Consider the following 12,076-nt stretch of genomic DNA (forward strand, 5'->3'; position numbering starts at 1 on the left):
AAAATATAATAACAGTGATGATATTTTTTAAAAGTTGCAAAACAAAGAAGCTCACTTATGCGAGTAGAATCGAACCTTGGATTTAAACCCATGGCTAGAGAAACCCTGTGGATATAGTATAAATAAAGGATTTATAAATTTATGTTTTTCCAGTTGTGCGTGCGCGCCGCGGACGTGAGTCAAGGCAAGGACGGCAAAGAGATCGTGTCGGCCATCTTGCCGGTGCTGCTGGACGACGGGATCACTCACGTCGTGAGAGAAGTCCGGAGCGTCAGGTGAGCCTAGTGCTGGTGTCAGAGCCTACGCTAGCTGACGCGGTTTACACCAGTGGTCCGCGAGAGCTAAAATAAGGTCCGCGAAACATTCTTTTAAACCTGAAAGGTACGCCCGCTGTCATGCCGTGACAGTTATCAATTGAACCAGTTGTAATTTCGAAATAGGATAGTATCCTCGGTAAAAAATAATTTATTAAGGGGCTGTTTCACCATCCATTGATTAGTGTTAACTGACGGTTGAATGTGATGCCGTCTCAATTTGTTTTGTTCGAATAGACGGAGATGGCATCACATTTAACCGTCGGTTAACGCTAATCAATGGATGGTAAAACAGCCCCTTAGTCCGTCAATTACATTACTACGTACTTATTCCTTTCTTTGTTAATGATCAAACAAAAAATGACAAAGATCAAGCGCCTCTAAGTTTGGGAATAAAGACCCGTGATGTCACTTCATATTTAACCAAGTGACCATATTTTTTACTTTATTTTATTTTGTTTAATTGGTAAAAGAAAAAATACGTGTCCTGTATTTTTTATTTTTTATTTGACTGGATGGCAAACGAGCAAGTGGGTCTCCTGATGGTAAGAGATCACCACCGCCCATTAACATCTGCAACACCAAAGGTATTGCAAATGCGTTGCCAACCTAGAAGACTAAGATGGGATACCTCAAGTGCCAGTAATTTCACCGGCTATACAGTATCCGGCCATAAAGATTGCACAACGGTCTTTGGAAAGAGACTCTGCTAATTTCGGCTTCGTAGAGCGTTGTCACACACTACTTATGTGAGTGACGTTTATCAGTCGTTGTATCGTTGTACAGGTGCAATAGAGTACGAGTAGATGAAAATATATAAGAATGAGATGTTTAAACCCCCCAAAACTTTTAATTGTACGATGGCGTCTTTAGGAAAAAGAGGGAACTATCCTTTTTCTAGTAGTTGCAATTGCAACAGCTCTCTATAGATAGCCGAAGTTAACATGTCATTAATCCGACGTAAACTAATCAAGTCCATAACGGTGCAGTATTTATTTGATATAAAACGTTACTTAATAATACGATGATTGATGGACGGTCGCCAGTGTTCACAAATCGTCGTGAACAACCAATTTCCTTTTTCTGAAGGCCGATGTGCAATCTTAACCGAGGTACTGTATTTTGAAAGTCTGTCGAGGATTTTTTTAGCAAATCCATTTATAATATATTTTCTAATATACTATAGTATTTTATGCAACTGTATCGTAATAGGGGTCCCTAAAACACGAGTGTGGGTTTTCATAATAGGGTCACATGAGTGTTTCAAGGCCTAATTACGTACAGTTGCATACAATACTTTATCTATATCCATATATTAAATCCTTTATCATGTGTTCCGCGAACCATTAAGAATGACCTGCATTAACGAGAACTAGGTTTGTATGTCTACCTGCCCCCCCGTGCTGTAATGGTGTATGAAATCTCATTACGATACAGATTTCTGTATCGTAATGGCCATTACGATACAGCCGTGTTCATAATAGAATCCAATGACGTAATGCTGGTCATTACGTATGGTTTTTGAACGCATAATTGAGGATTTACTATATGGGTGTAGATAAAATTTATTATAAAATACATTTCATTCTGTTCTCAGACCGGTGCATATTTTTTCAAGGTCGGATCTTAGATTAAAAAGCTTATTTGTAAATCGCATTTCAGCTTACAGACAGTATCGAAGCTAGTGACCGCCGCGGGCAGTTCCCTGGCTCCGTTCCTGTCCAAGCTGATCCCGGCCCTGGTGGGGGCGGCGGGAGACCTGGAGTCAGCTAAACTGTCGTATCTGAGTACGGCGTTAGCGACCGACAGCGGGACTCGGGATCTCATTGATGACATGCGGGCCAACGCGGCCAGGCAGCACTACACTACTGATACAGTTGTCAAGGTACACATGTAGAGTCCAAAATTAGGCGAACTAGACTGATAACTGCTAAGCATATTTTGATAAAACATGTCTAAGAACCATCGCTAAAAAACCTGCTTTCAATTTTAAAAAAACCGCATTCAAATCGGTCCACCCGTTTAAGAGCTACGGTGCCACAGACAGACAGAGACACACACACAGACATAGCGGTCAAACTTATAACACCCGTCTTTTTGTGTCGGGGGTTAAAAATGTTACCAGACAAAGCAAAAAAAAATAGGCATAGGAATATGTCGATACAAATTTGTCGATATAACCTTGTGTAAACGCGGATTGAAAATGTATGTTACTTTTGGACTCTGTTTTCATAGCTTTAGGCCAGAAAACGACAAAAAGGATAACAACAAATAAGAACGTGAACAAAAATTTCACAATAACGGAAATAACTATGGAACTCCCAGCAAGCCGATGGCAGTTAAGTCGAATATATATATGAAGTGTCATTAAAACAAAATGGCGGATGGCGACCTTACCGATGTTCAAAAATTTCTTTTATTATTATTTCGTATTGAGTTTTTTTCTAACATCGATATTAATTATCCCGCTCCGCCGAGAAACGGCCGGCAAAAACGCTAGTGTGAACAAGCTTTAGGGGCTGTTTCACCATCCAATGATTAGTGTTAACTGACGGTTAAATGTGATGCCGTCTTTATTTATTTTGTTCCAATAGACGGAGACGGCATCACATTTAACCGTCAGTTAACACTAATCAATAGATGGTGAAACAGCCCCTTAACCTCCTAACGCCCAAGTCAATTTTTTGATTTTGAACATCAAACTTTATGTCATTTACGATAGAGTTTGATTTAAAATTACAATAAGTCCTTTATAAAGGACTCTGGGCGTTAGGAGGCTATAGGCCCATGAAAAAAAAAACTTGTGAACCTAGTGATTTCATACAACTGCTATCACTAAAGTAACCTAAACCTTTTCTCGACAGTGCATGCCGTTCATAAACATCGAAGTGATGAAAGAGACCCTGCCAAAGATAATGGAGCTGACCAAGTCCCCGCAGCTGGGCACTAAGGTCGCGTGCACACACTTCATAGTGCTCGCCGCACACTATCTCCGGAACGAGCTGGAACCGATAGCGGGGAAGATCATGAATAATCTATTGCACGGCACTTTTGACAGGAACGCTACTGTCAGGAAGAATTATGCTGAGGCGCTGGGGCAAGTGTCCGCTTATGCTAAGGTATGTTGGTTGTAACCTTGTAACATGGTGTAAAAAGTGATATATGGTATTTGACTAGTTTTCTTTTATTTAATAAATAAAAGCTTGACAGTGCTTGTTAATCAGAAAAACATATTTTAAGCTACCCTTACTTAAAACAGAGCTATAAAGGTAATTAAATTTAGGATTAGACAGAGAAAGACATACTTGCATGTGACGTCATATGCAAGTAGCGCCATGCTTTGCTACAGAGTAAAAAGCGTTTTAGAAAGAGGCAGACATATAGAATTAAAAAAAAACTATAAAATTACCCGTTTATTTAGTTTCTTAAAATGTATGTATAATTTTTTGGAAGAGTTTATTAATATTATATACTATGTTTATTAATTAGAGATGCTAGAACCCTTATTGGGTTGTACTGTAGAAATAATTTATGCCTCTGCGTAACCCTTTTCAAAAATAATATTCGTGTTTTTCCAGCAACAATCAATAGACAAGCTCATGAAGAAACTCGTGAATCTATACGAGACGAAAGAGGAGGAGACGGCACGATCGGCTATCGCGCTCACTCTCAAGTCCATAGCCAAGGCCAAGATAGAACATATTAAAGACAACGAAGCGGTACTGGCGCCGATGGTGTTCCTAGCTATGCACGCGTCTAAAGATGACGGTAAGATTTAATGATTTTTTTGGGTTACATCAAAAGGAAATACGAAACCCTTATATGATCACTTTATTTGTTCGCCGTCTGTCAGGACCGGTTTTCTAAAGAACGCGTGGAGTCATTGACGTTGCATTTAAAATGTATAGTAGATATACATATGGATATGTTATTAAATATTGAAAAACTTGACTTTACCCGCGGTTTCGCACGCGTTCTTTAGATGGCAGTTAAGAAGGATAAGGCTGTGTTTCCACGAGAGATGTGCGAGAACGTGTTGCGAAGAATTTGTTTGTCATGAACCAACAGAAACTCTCCATTTACCTATCCTCGCCCAGCGCCCAGCGTAGCTCTAGTGGAAACATGCCCTATACTACGAAGTGCAAAATTCGAAGTTCGTATCTTGTCTTCCCGCTGACGCTTATATTATTTAATACAAGAGTGAAAGGGACGGTACGATACGAACTTTGATTTTCGTATTTCGTAATAGCCCCCCAGCTCTGCGGAGCGAAGATATAAATGAAGCATTTCCATTGGTTCATGACTAATGACAAACACATTCCTCGCAACGCATCCTCGCACATCTCTGGTGGAAACGCAGCCTTATTAAGATGACGTCATGTAAAGTTGGCTAATGGTTGGTTGATTTTAGTAGGTTGGTTGGTTGTTTGTGTTAAGGAAATAGTTATTTGTGTCACAAGGGAGCAAAATGGTGTATTTACGGCGAGGCCAGTACGTTGAAGCAAGTGTTAACGCCCAAGATGAAAATAATTTTGCTCCCGAGTGGCTCATACAACTTTTCACACCGAGCATTAAGAAACTTGAAAAAAAAAACTATTCTTAATATAATTTAAGAGCAATCAGCATAAAAAATGGCGTGATTTTACAATTATCAACTTCAAAAAATTGCATTTGCTATAAAACATTTGGAAAAAAAAGCCTTGAACAGAAAAGTTGCACTTTGCTCCCTCTCGTCAGGGAGGAAAAGTTACTTTTCTGAATGAGAGGTGTGAAAAAAGTTTTATTATCAGATTCGACGACGGTGGAGATGTACGAAGACATCTGGACGGACATAAGCCCGGCGCGGGAGAGTGGCATCCGGCAACATCTGCCCGCGCTCAGGGAGGAGATCGAACGGGCGCTGGCGTCTAGCAGTTGGACCAAGAAGATACAGGTCTAGTCATTTTTCATGATGATTATACAGATAGTGCGCGAGTTGAATGCAGAGCTCAGGAATGCGATAGTGTTGCGACCTTATTAGAATTAAAATGATGACGAATTTAGAAGATGTCGATAAATTTGTAAAAGAAATGTTATTTAAATTTTCCCATTTTTTTTTACTTTCGCGCTTTAAATACATAATTATGTATATAAACATAGGTCGTATTACCTAACGTTTCTGACGCTTGCAATCGCGATCAAATGACAGTTTTTGTATGGTAAACCTGTCATTTGATTGCGATAGCGTGCGTCAGAAACGTTAGGCAATACGGCCTCTGGACTTAGCACCTAACCTTTTATTTGTTCCATTCATCGTGGTCGCAACGTGATCGATGTAAAAAAAAACTGAAACTAAGAACAAGGACTTGATGGACTCGAATCGGTCATCATTAAAAACAAAAAATAATATGGGTTGCAACATGAGTTTTAACGCGATCGATATGAGCACGACAGCTATCAAGGACAGCAATACACTAAAGGCGACTGACGCGGGGCGTGTGGATAGCGGGGGGAGAGGATCCCGCTCTTCACCTCAGGCCCCGACTGCATTCAACTCGCGCGCTATCTGTACTTAGCGGCACAAAATTTGGCCCACGCTACATACAAAATACTGCATTCATTTGAGAGCCAGATTTTTGCCGCTCAGTATATTAATTGATTGATTCAATGGTGTGTGTGAAGTTCCCATTTCGCACTGGGCCCGCGTGGGAACTATGGCCCAAGCCCTCTTGTTCTGAGAGGAGGCCTGTGCCCAGCAGTGGGACGTATATAGGCTGGGATGATGATGATATTAATTGAGTAGTTCGCTGAGTTAAAAAATATTGTTCCATGTAGACCGCCAGTTCAATTTGTCAGATAATATTGGACACGTAGTTCACCTTTTGTCAATTAAACATAAAATGACAAAGATAAAGCGCGTCGAGGTTCAGTTGGGGCGCGTGACGTCGCCTTCATGTATGTACACTTTTTTCTGTGTGTAGTAGTGTAGTGTATGCATTTCAAAAAATATGTGTACGCACCCTGAAGGTTATCAAATCGGGTCCATATCGGCTCGCACACTTACTAAAAGGCCGAATGTAATGTATGTCAGAATTATCGTTTTTTTTTTTTTTTTTTTATTCGTCTGGATGGAAAACGAGCAAGTGGGTCGCCTGATGGTAAGAGAACACCACCGCCCATAAACATCTGCAATACCTGGGGTATTGCAGATGCGTTGCCAACCTAGAGGCCTAAGATGGGATATCTCAAGTGCCAGTAATTTCACCGGCTGTATTACTCTCCACGCCGAAACACAACAGTGCAAGCACTGCTGCTTCACGGCAGGATTAGTGAGCAAGATGGTGGTAGCAATCCAGGCGGACTTTGCACAAGGTCCTACCACCTGCAAACATCGTTTGACATCTCTTTTTTTCTCTGAAACTAATAATTGTTCTCTAGTTTTCTATACGATGGCCATTTAAAAATTTCAGAAAAAAGTAAGGTTTCAGTGGGAAAAAATATGACAAACGATGATTCGGACAAAAATTACGGTATGACTAGCGAAGAGTATGCGAACTTTGGCGCTCCCAATCAAATCACTTTACAATCGCCAAATTATGTTCATCGTTGTTTGTGTACAAATTGGTGTGAAATTAGATTTAGGGGCTGTTTCACCATCCATTGATTAGTGTAAACTGACGGTTAAATGTGATGCCGTCTCCGTCTATTCGAACAAAACATATAGAGACGGCATCACATTTAACCGTCAGTTAACACTAATCAATGGATGGTGAAACAGCCCCTTAATCAAAGAGCTGGTTCAAGCCGCGGGTTCTACTGGAAGTCTATGGGGGAGGCCTATGTCCAACCATGGCTGGCATGATGGTGATAAGATTGAATTGTTTCCCAGGCGGCGAACGCAATAAAGACGATATGCAAGGAGCTCTCAACGGGTCTGGGCGAGCAGCGGGAGCCGCTGTTGCGGGCACTATTGGCCGCCGTCCATGGGAAGACGTTCGACGGGAAACAATATGTCATACAGGCCCTGGCTGAGACCTGCAGGTCGGTAGTGGGACTGAAGCGGTGTGAGGGGGCAATGCAAAGGGGAGTTGCGGACTGTCTGGCCATAGGCGCGGAACTAGATGGAGCGGAGACAGTAATGCGTAGAGTATAAAGGGAGGAGGATAGGTGGCGGAGTTGCGAACTGTTTGTCCATTCGCGGAGCTTCCCCGCTTGCGCTTGTTTCTCCGTCCCGCTTCCCCGTTTTGTATGAATTTTGAAGCTAGTTACCCAACTCCTTGTTCACTAAAGAGGAGCGGAGGTATTACTGAGACTCCGCTGTCGGTCTGTCCGTCCGTCTGTCACAGCGCTCTATCTCTTGAGCCGTGATAGCTTGACAGTAGAAATTTTCACAGATTATGTATTACTGTGGCTGCTATAACAACAAAATTAAATACTAAAAATAAAATAAAGCTAAAATTAAAAGGGGTCGTCATACAAGAAACGTGGTTTTTTTTCAGAGTTTTTTTTGTTGCTAGGTGACAGCTGACAGTTGCTAGAGACTAGTTGATTCGTCTTGACGAGTACTTTGGTAACTAGGGGCAAAAGTACAGTCAGCGAGAAAGCTGTATTACATTTTTTACCAAAAACTTTACTGAACTGTTTTTAAAACATTGTACGGAGGCAGGGAACCTTTCATGTACGAATCCGACTAGCACTTAACCGATTTGTCATAATGATCTTGTATGTTCGTCTGTAGTGTGAAGGAAGGCGAATCGCCGGTGTCCCCGGCGCTTGCGCAGGAATGCATCAACGCGCTGTTAGTGGAGGCGCGTAAGCAAGACATGGCGTATAAGCGGCACGCCATCGCCGCGCTCGGGGAGGCGCTGTGTGCCACCGACACCGACCGGTTCAACCAGGTCTATGATATCGTCAAGGTTATACTGTCCAAGGTAAACTGTATTCTTTACTAGCCGTTAGGTATCAGAAACTCCGTCCGCGTAGGACGGTTATCATTATTCCGCGAGAGCTATGCAATTTTCCGTGATAAAAACTGTCTTATGTCCTTCTCGGGACTAGAACTATGTGTAAACCGAATTTCATCTAAATCGGTTCAGCGGTTTAGACGTGATGAAGTATTAAAACAAACAGACTTACAAACTTTCGAATTTATAATATTAGTGAGATTAGAAGCATAGCGATAGCTTTCCGTTAGTGGTATAAATAAATTGATAAAACTAGACAATTGTAAATAAGTTATTATAGTAATAGCAACGCGTGAAAAATAAAATCTTGTAACTGAATGTTCCAATGTTTCTGTTTAATTTTTTCGCAATTTCAGTGAAAAGCAGTGTTTAAACCCATTTTGCCCTCGACTTAAATATCAACCCTCGCCTGCAGCTCGGGCGAATAAAAACGGCTTGGGTTAAACGACACGTTTTATGCACTTGTTGTAGGGCCCGATTGCATAACAAAATACAAGCTTTATTAGCAATTTATTAGCTTTTACCTTATTATGTAATTAGGCCCTGTTATTAAACAACGTATTCCTGTAGGACGAGAGTTCCGTGGGCAAGGAGTCCGACGAGGAGGATAACGAGGGCGCGCGCGTGCGCCGCGAGCAGCTGGCACAGGTCAAGGAGACCGCGTACGAACTGCTGGGGAAGGCCTGGCCGAGGGACGCCGCCACGCAAGGTACTACAGACACAAAACAGATAGGTTCAGATGTCAATCTACATACAAAGTGCGCTCGAGCACCGCACACATCGACACTGCTCACGGACACGATATCTCGGACCGGTTGGGACCAGCGCGAGCGCGAGTGCCATCCGCTTGAGACACGCGTCTGTGAACTTTTTTGTGCAATAATAGTGAATGCGAATTTTTTACACTTTATAATTGCATTTCGCCAATGTCGAAATCGTCGCAAGATATTTTCTGTGACAAATTTGTAATATAACAATGACAAACACTAAAAATTTTTAGTTATTATTAATATATATTTCCATTCTTCCCGTTTATATATAACCCATACTTGACAACCCTAAAGCGACCGCCGAGCGTAGTTATGAAAAGTGAAGTACATATATGAGATTGACTTCTGTACTTATCTGTTTTGTGCTACAGAGGTGTAACTCTTGGCACTGCCGGCATTTCCTTCCAACTGCCGCACTCGTTTTTCACCCAGTGTTCAAACGCGTATAAGCGTTCATTTGTTTGGACTTAAAATAGTAGTCAAGCTACTGGGCGAAGTTTCGAAGTTCCTATCGTATTTTTATATTGTCGAGCCAACAAACTGTGATCTGTTTGCCGTCCTTATTTTGTAAGAGTAATGTTTTCCATAAAAGCCATCCCTACATTTCCCAGACAAATACCAAGACGTGTTCTTCGAGCACTGCGCCAAATCGTACCCGACGAGTTCCCGCCCGACGCAGCTGGCGATCCTCGGTGCCGCTACTCGCGTCACCGAGCGTCTCGCCATCCTAGGGGGGGAGCCCATGGAGACTGACAACAGGGAACAGGGCGCGAGGGACAAAGCCGTCGGCAGCGTGGTGGGATACGCGGCCACTCTCATTGACTACACGCTGAGTGAGTTATGACACTTGTTAAATTATAAGATAAGGCATACTGACTCCTGATTTTGCCATATCTTAATATTATTATGAAAATATAGATAAACTGATGGTGTTTAGCGAAGAGAAAATTTAAATCGGTTGAAAATTGGATTTATAGTGATTTTTTGAAAAATCTATACACCTGTCTCTTTCTCAAACGCTTTTCTCTATGCAGCAAGTATGGCGGTACTGGAGTGTGACGTCACATGCCAGTATGTCTTTCTCTGTCTAATCTTGAATTTCAAACCTTTATAACTTTGTTATTTGTAAAGGTAGCTTAAAAATTGTTTTTCTATTCGATAACAGGCATTGTGTAGTTTTAATTTATAAAACATATACAAAATAGTCAAATACCGTATTAGTCATGCGCCGTCTAACTATATTTTATATACCTAGTGCCATCCACGAAGAAGCGTAATTTTGTCAAAATTAGACATTAATGACATTGTAATAAAAACCACGGCACGCGTCATCGTGAATGACTACCTATACATGACATGAAGCAGGTTGAGTGTCTATGAGGCACATGCTCAGTGGGGATTTTTTTATTTTTTTATTTTTTATTCTACTGGATGGCAAACGAGCAAGTGGCTCTCCTGGTGGTAAGAGATCACCACCGCCCATAAACATCTGCAACACCAGGGGTATTGCAGATGCGTTGCCAACCTAGAGGCCTAAGATGGGATACCTCAAGTGCCAGTAATTTCACCGGCTGTCTTACTCTCCACGCCGAAACACAACAGTGCAAGCACTGCTGCTTCACGGCAGGATTAGCGAGCAAGATGGGATGGGATGGGATTTATCACTCGCTATCATTAACTGCGTCATTGTGTCAGCGTGTACGCTGAGTAAGTATGAAACAGGTTGACTGTCTACTCTATGAGGTACACCGAGTAAGAGACATGCTCGGTGGGAATTATCACGTGCTGTTATTTGACTACACGTTGAATAAGTATGAGGCAGGTTGAGTGTCCGAGGCACACTGAGTATGAATCGCACTCAGTCAGAATTTGTCACTCGCCGTCTAACTACACGCTGAGTAAGTACGAGACACTTTGAGTGTCTATGAGGGACACACTGGGTATGAGACGTGCTCAGTGGGAATTAGTAACACGCCGTCTCATTACTACACGGTGATTCACACTGATACACACTCAGTGCCTACAGGGTGCATTTTTTTGGATAGTTTGACTGAACAGCCCTGATAAATGCTGCGTAAATTTATATAAAAAAAAACAATAACAATTAATTTTTGAATTACAGAAAACAGCAACCAAGTGAGGCACAGGAGGGACGCACTGAATTTAATGGAAATACTCGTTAAGAAGTTAAAAGGTAAATTCGCATTTTGAACTTAACCTACGCAAAGAGAGGGTTTGACCGCTATGTGTCTGTGGCACCGTAGCTCTTAAACGGATGGACCGATTTGAATGCGGTTTTTTAATTTGGAATCAGGTTTTCTAGCGATGGTTTTTAGACATGTTTTATCAAAATCGGTTCAGCCGTTTTTGAGATATTGAACTTTGAAGTGACAATGTGCGGGGTTTTCCAACTGTTTGTTGGTTAAGTTCTAAATCTGATAAATATGCTGTTTTAGTTGATAGAGGGTATTTCAAACAACTTTTTATATTACAGATTTAAACAGAACAGAAGAAGTAGAAAAACTAAGCAGTATTTACCACGAATATGCCAAGGATCTATCGAAGGATTCTTCACATGAAATAAGAGCTAAAGTAGACAATATTAAGGTTCATTTGAAATGAACGCCAGAAACTATTCATTATTTATTGATAAAAGTGAATATAATGCAATGAAATAAATTGTACTTGTAAATTTGATGTCTTTTATTTAATCACAATTAAAAATTGGTTACAGTTTTAACAGACACATTTATAATTGCATTACTTAAAATAAATGATAATTTATCAAATAATATTAAAAACTTGATAAAGAGATTATCACATTAGCATACATTACATTAATTGCACAAATCGAAAGTCGGCATTTTGCTAAATTTCCTTTAAATTATCTAGCTTTATTATTATTATACCAAAGAAGTTCCATAATTGTAATGAAACTTAAAGAAAACAACAACTGTGCTTATAGTCTATGAAGAAAACGCCATTTGTTTATTTTAACCTACGGTACACGGTACAAGAGATACCTTGCGAGTTGACGTACATTGCCGGG

The 12,076-nt window shown here is 41.0% G+C and overlaps 1 protein-coding gene and 1 long non-coding RNA gene across 2 annotated transcripts in view; both read left to right on the top strand.

Moving 5' to 3' along the window:
- LOC141433128 (proteasome-associated protein ECM29 homolog) overlaps nt 1–11,964 on the top strand; it is a 43,262-nt gene extending 31,298 nt beyond the window's left edge. Inside the window, exons 25-35 of the mRNA XM_074094976.1 lie at nt 154–275; nt 1,977–2,199; nt 3,179–3,433; nt 3,893–4,082; nt 5,105–5,247; nt 7,183–7,334; nt 8,032–8,224; nt 8,828–8,966; nt 9,639–9,860; nt 11,150–11,221; nt 11,522–11,964. Coding sequence (XP_073951077.1) covers nt 154–275; nt 1,977–2,199; nt 3,179–3,433; nt 3,893–4,082; nt 5,105–5,247; nt 7,183–7,334; nt 8,032–8,224; nt 8,828–8,966; nt 9,639–9,860; nt 11,150–11,221; nt 11,522–11,649 — 1,839 coding nt within the window. The 3' untranslated portion in view covers nt 11,650–11,964. The remainder of the gene's footprint in view (nt 1–153; nt 276–1,976; nt 2,200–3,178; nt 3,434–3,892; nt 4,083–5,104; nt 5,248–7,182; nt 7,335–8,031; nt 8,225–8,827; nt 8,967–9,638; nt 9,861–11,149; nt 11,222–11,521) is intronic.
- The window catches only part of LOC141433143 (uncharacterized), a 228,072-nt gene that overhangs the window by 32,795 nt on the left and 183,201 nt on the right, over nt 1–12,076 (top strand). The gene's annotated exons all lie outside the window — the stretch shown is intronic.

The sequence above is a fragment of the Choristoneura fumiferana genome, chromosome 12 (genome assembly GCF_025370935.1).
Source record: "Choristoneura fumiferana chromosome 12, NRCan_CFum_1, whole genome shotgun sequence".
Lineage (NCBI taxonomy): Eukaryota > Metazoa > Arthropoda > Insecta > Lepidoptera > Tortricidae > Choristoneura > Choristoneura fumiferana.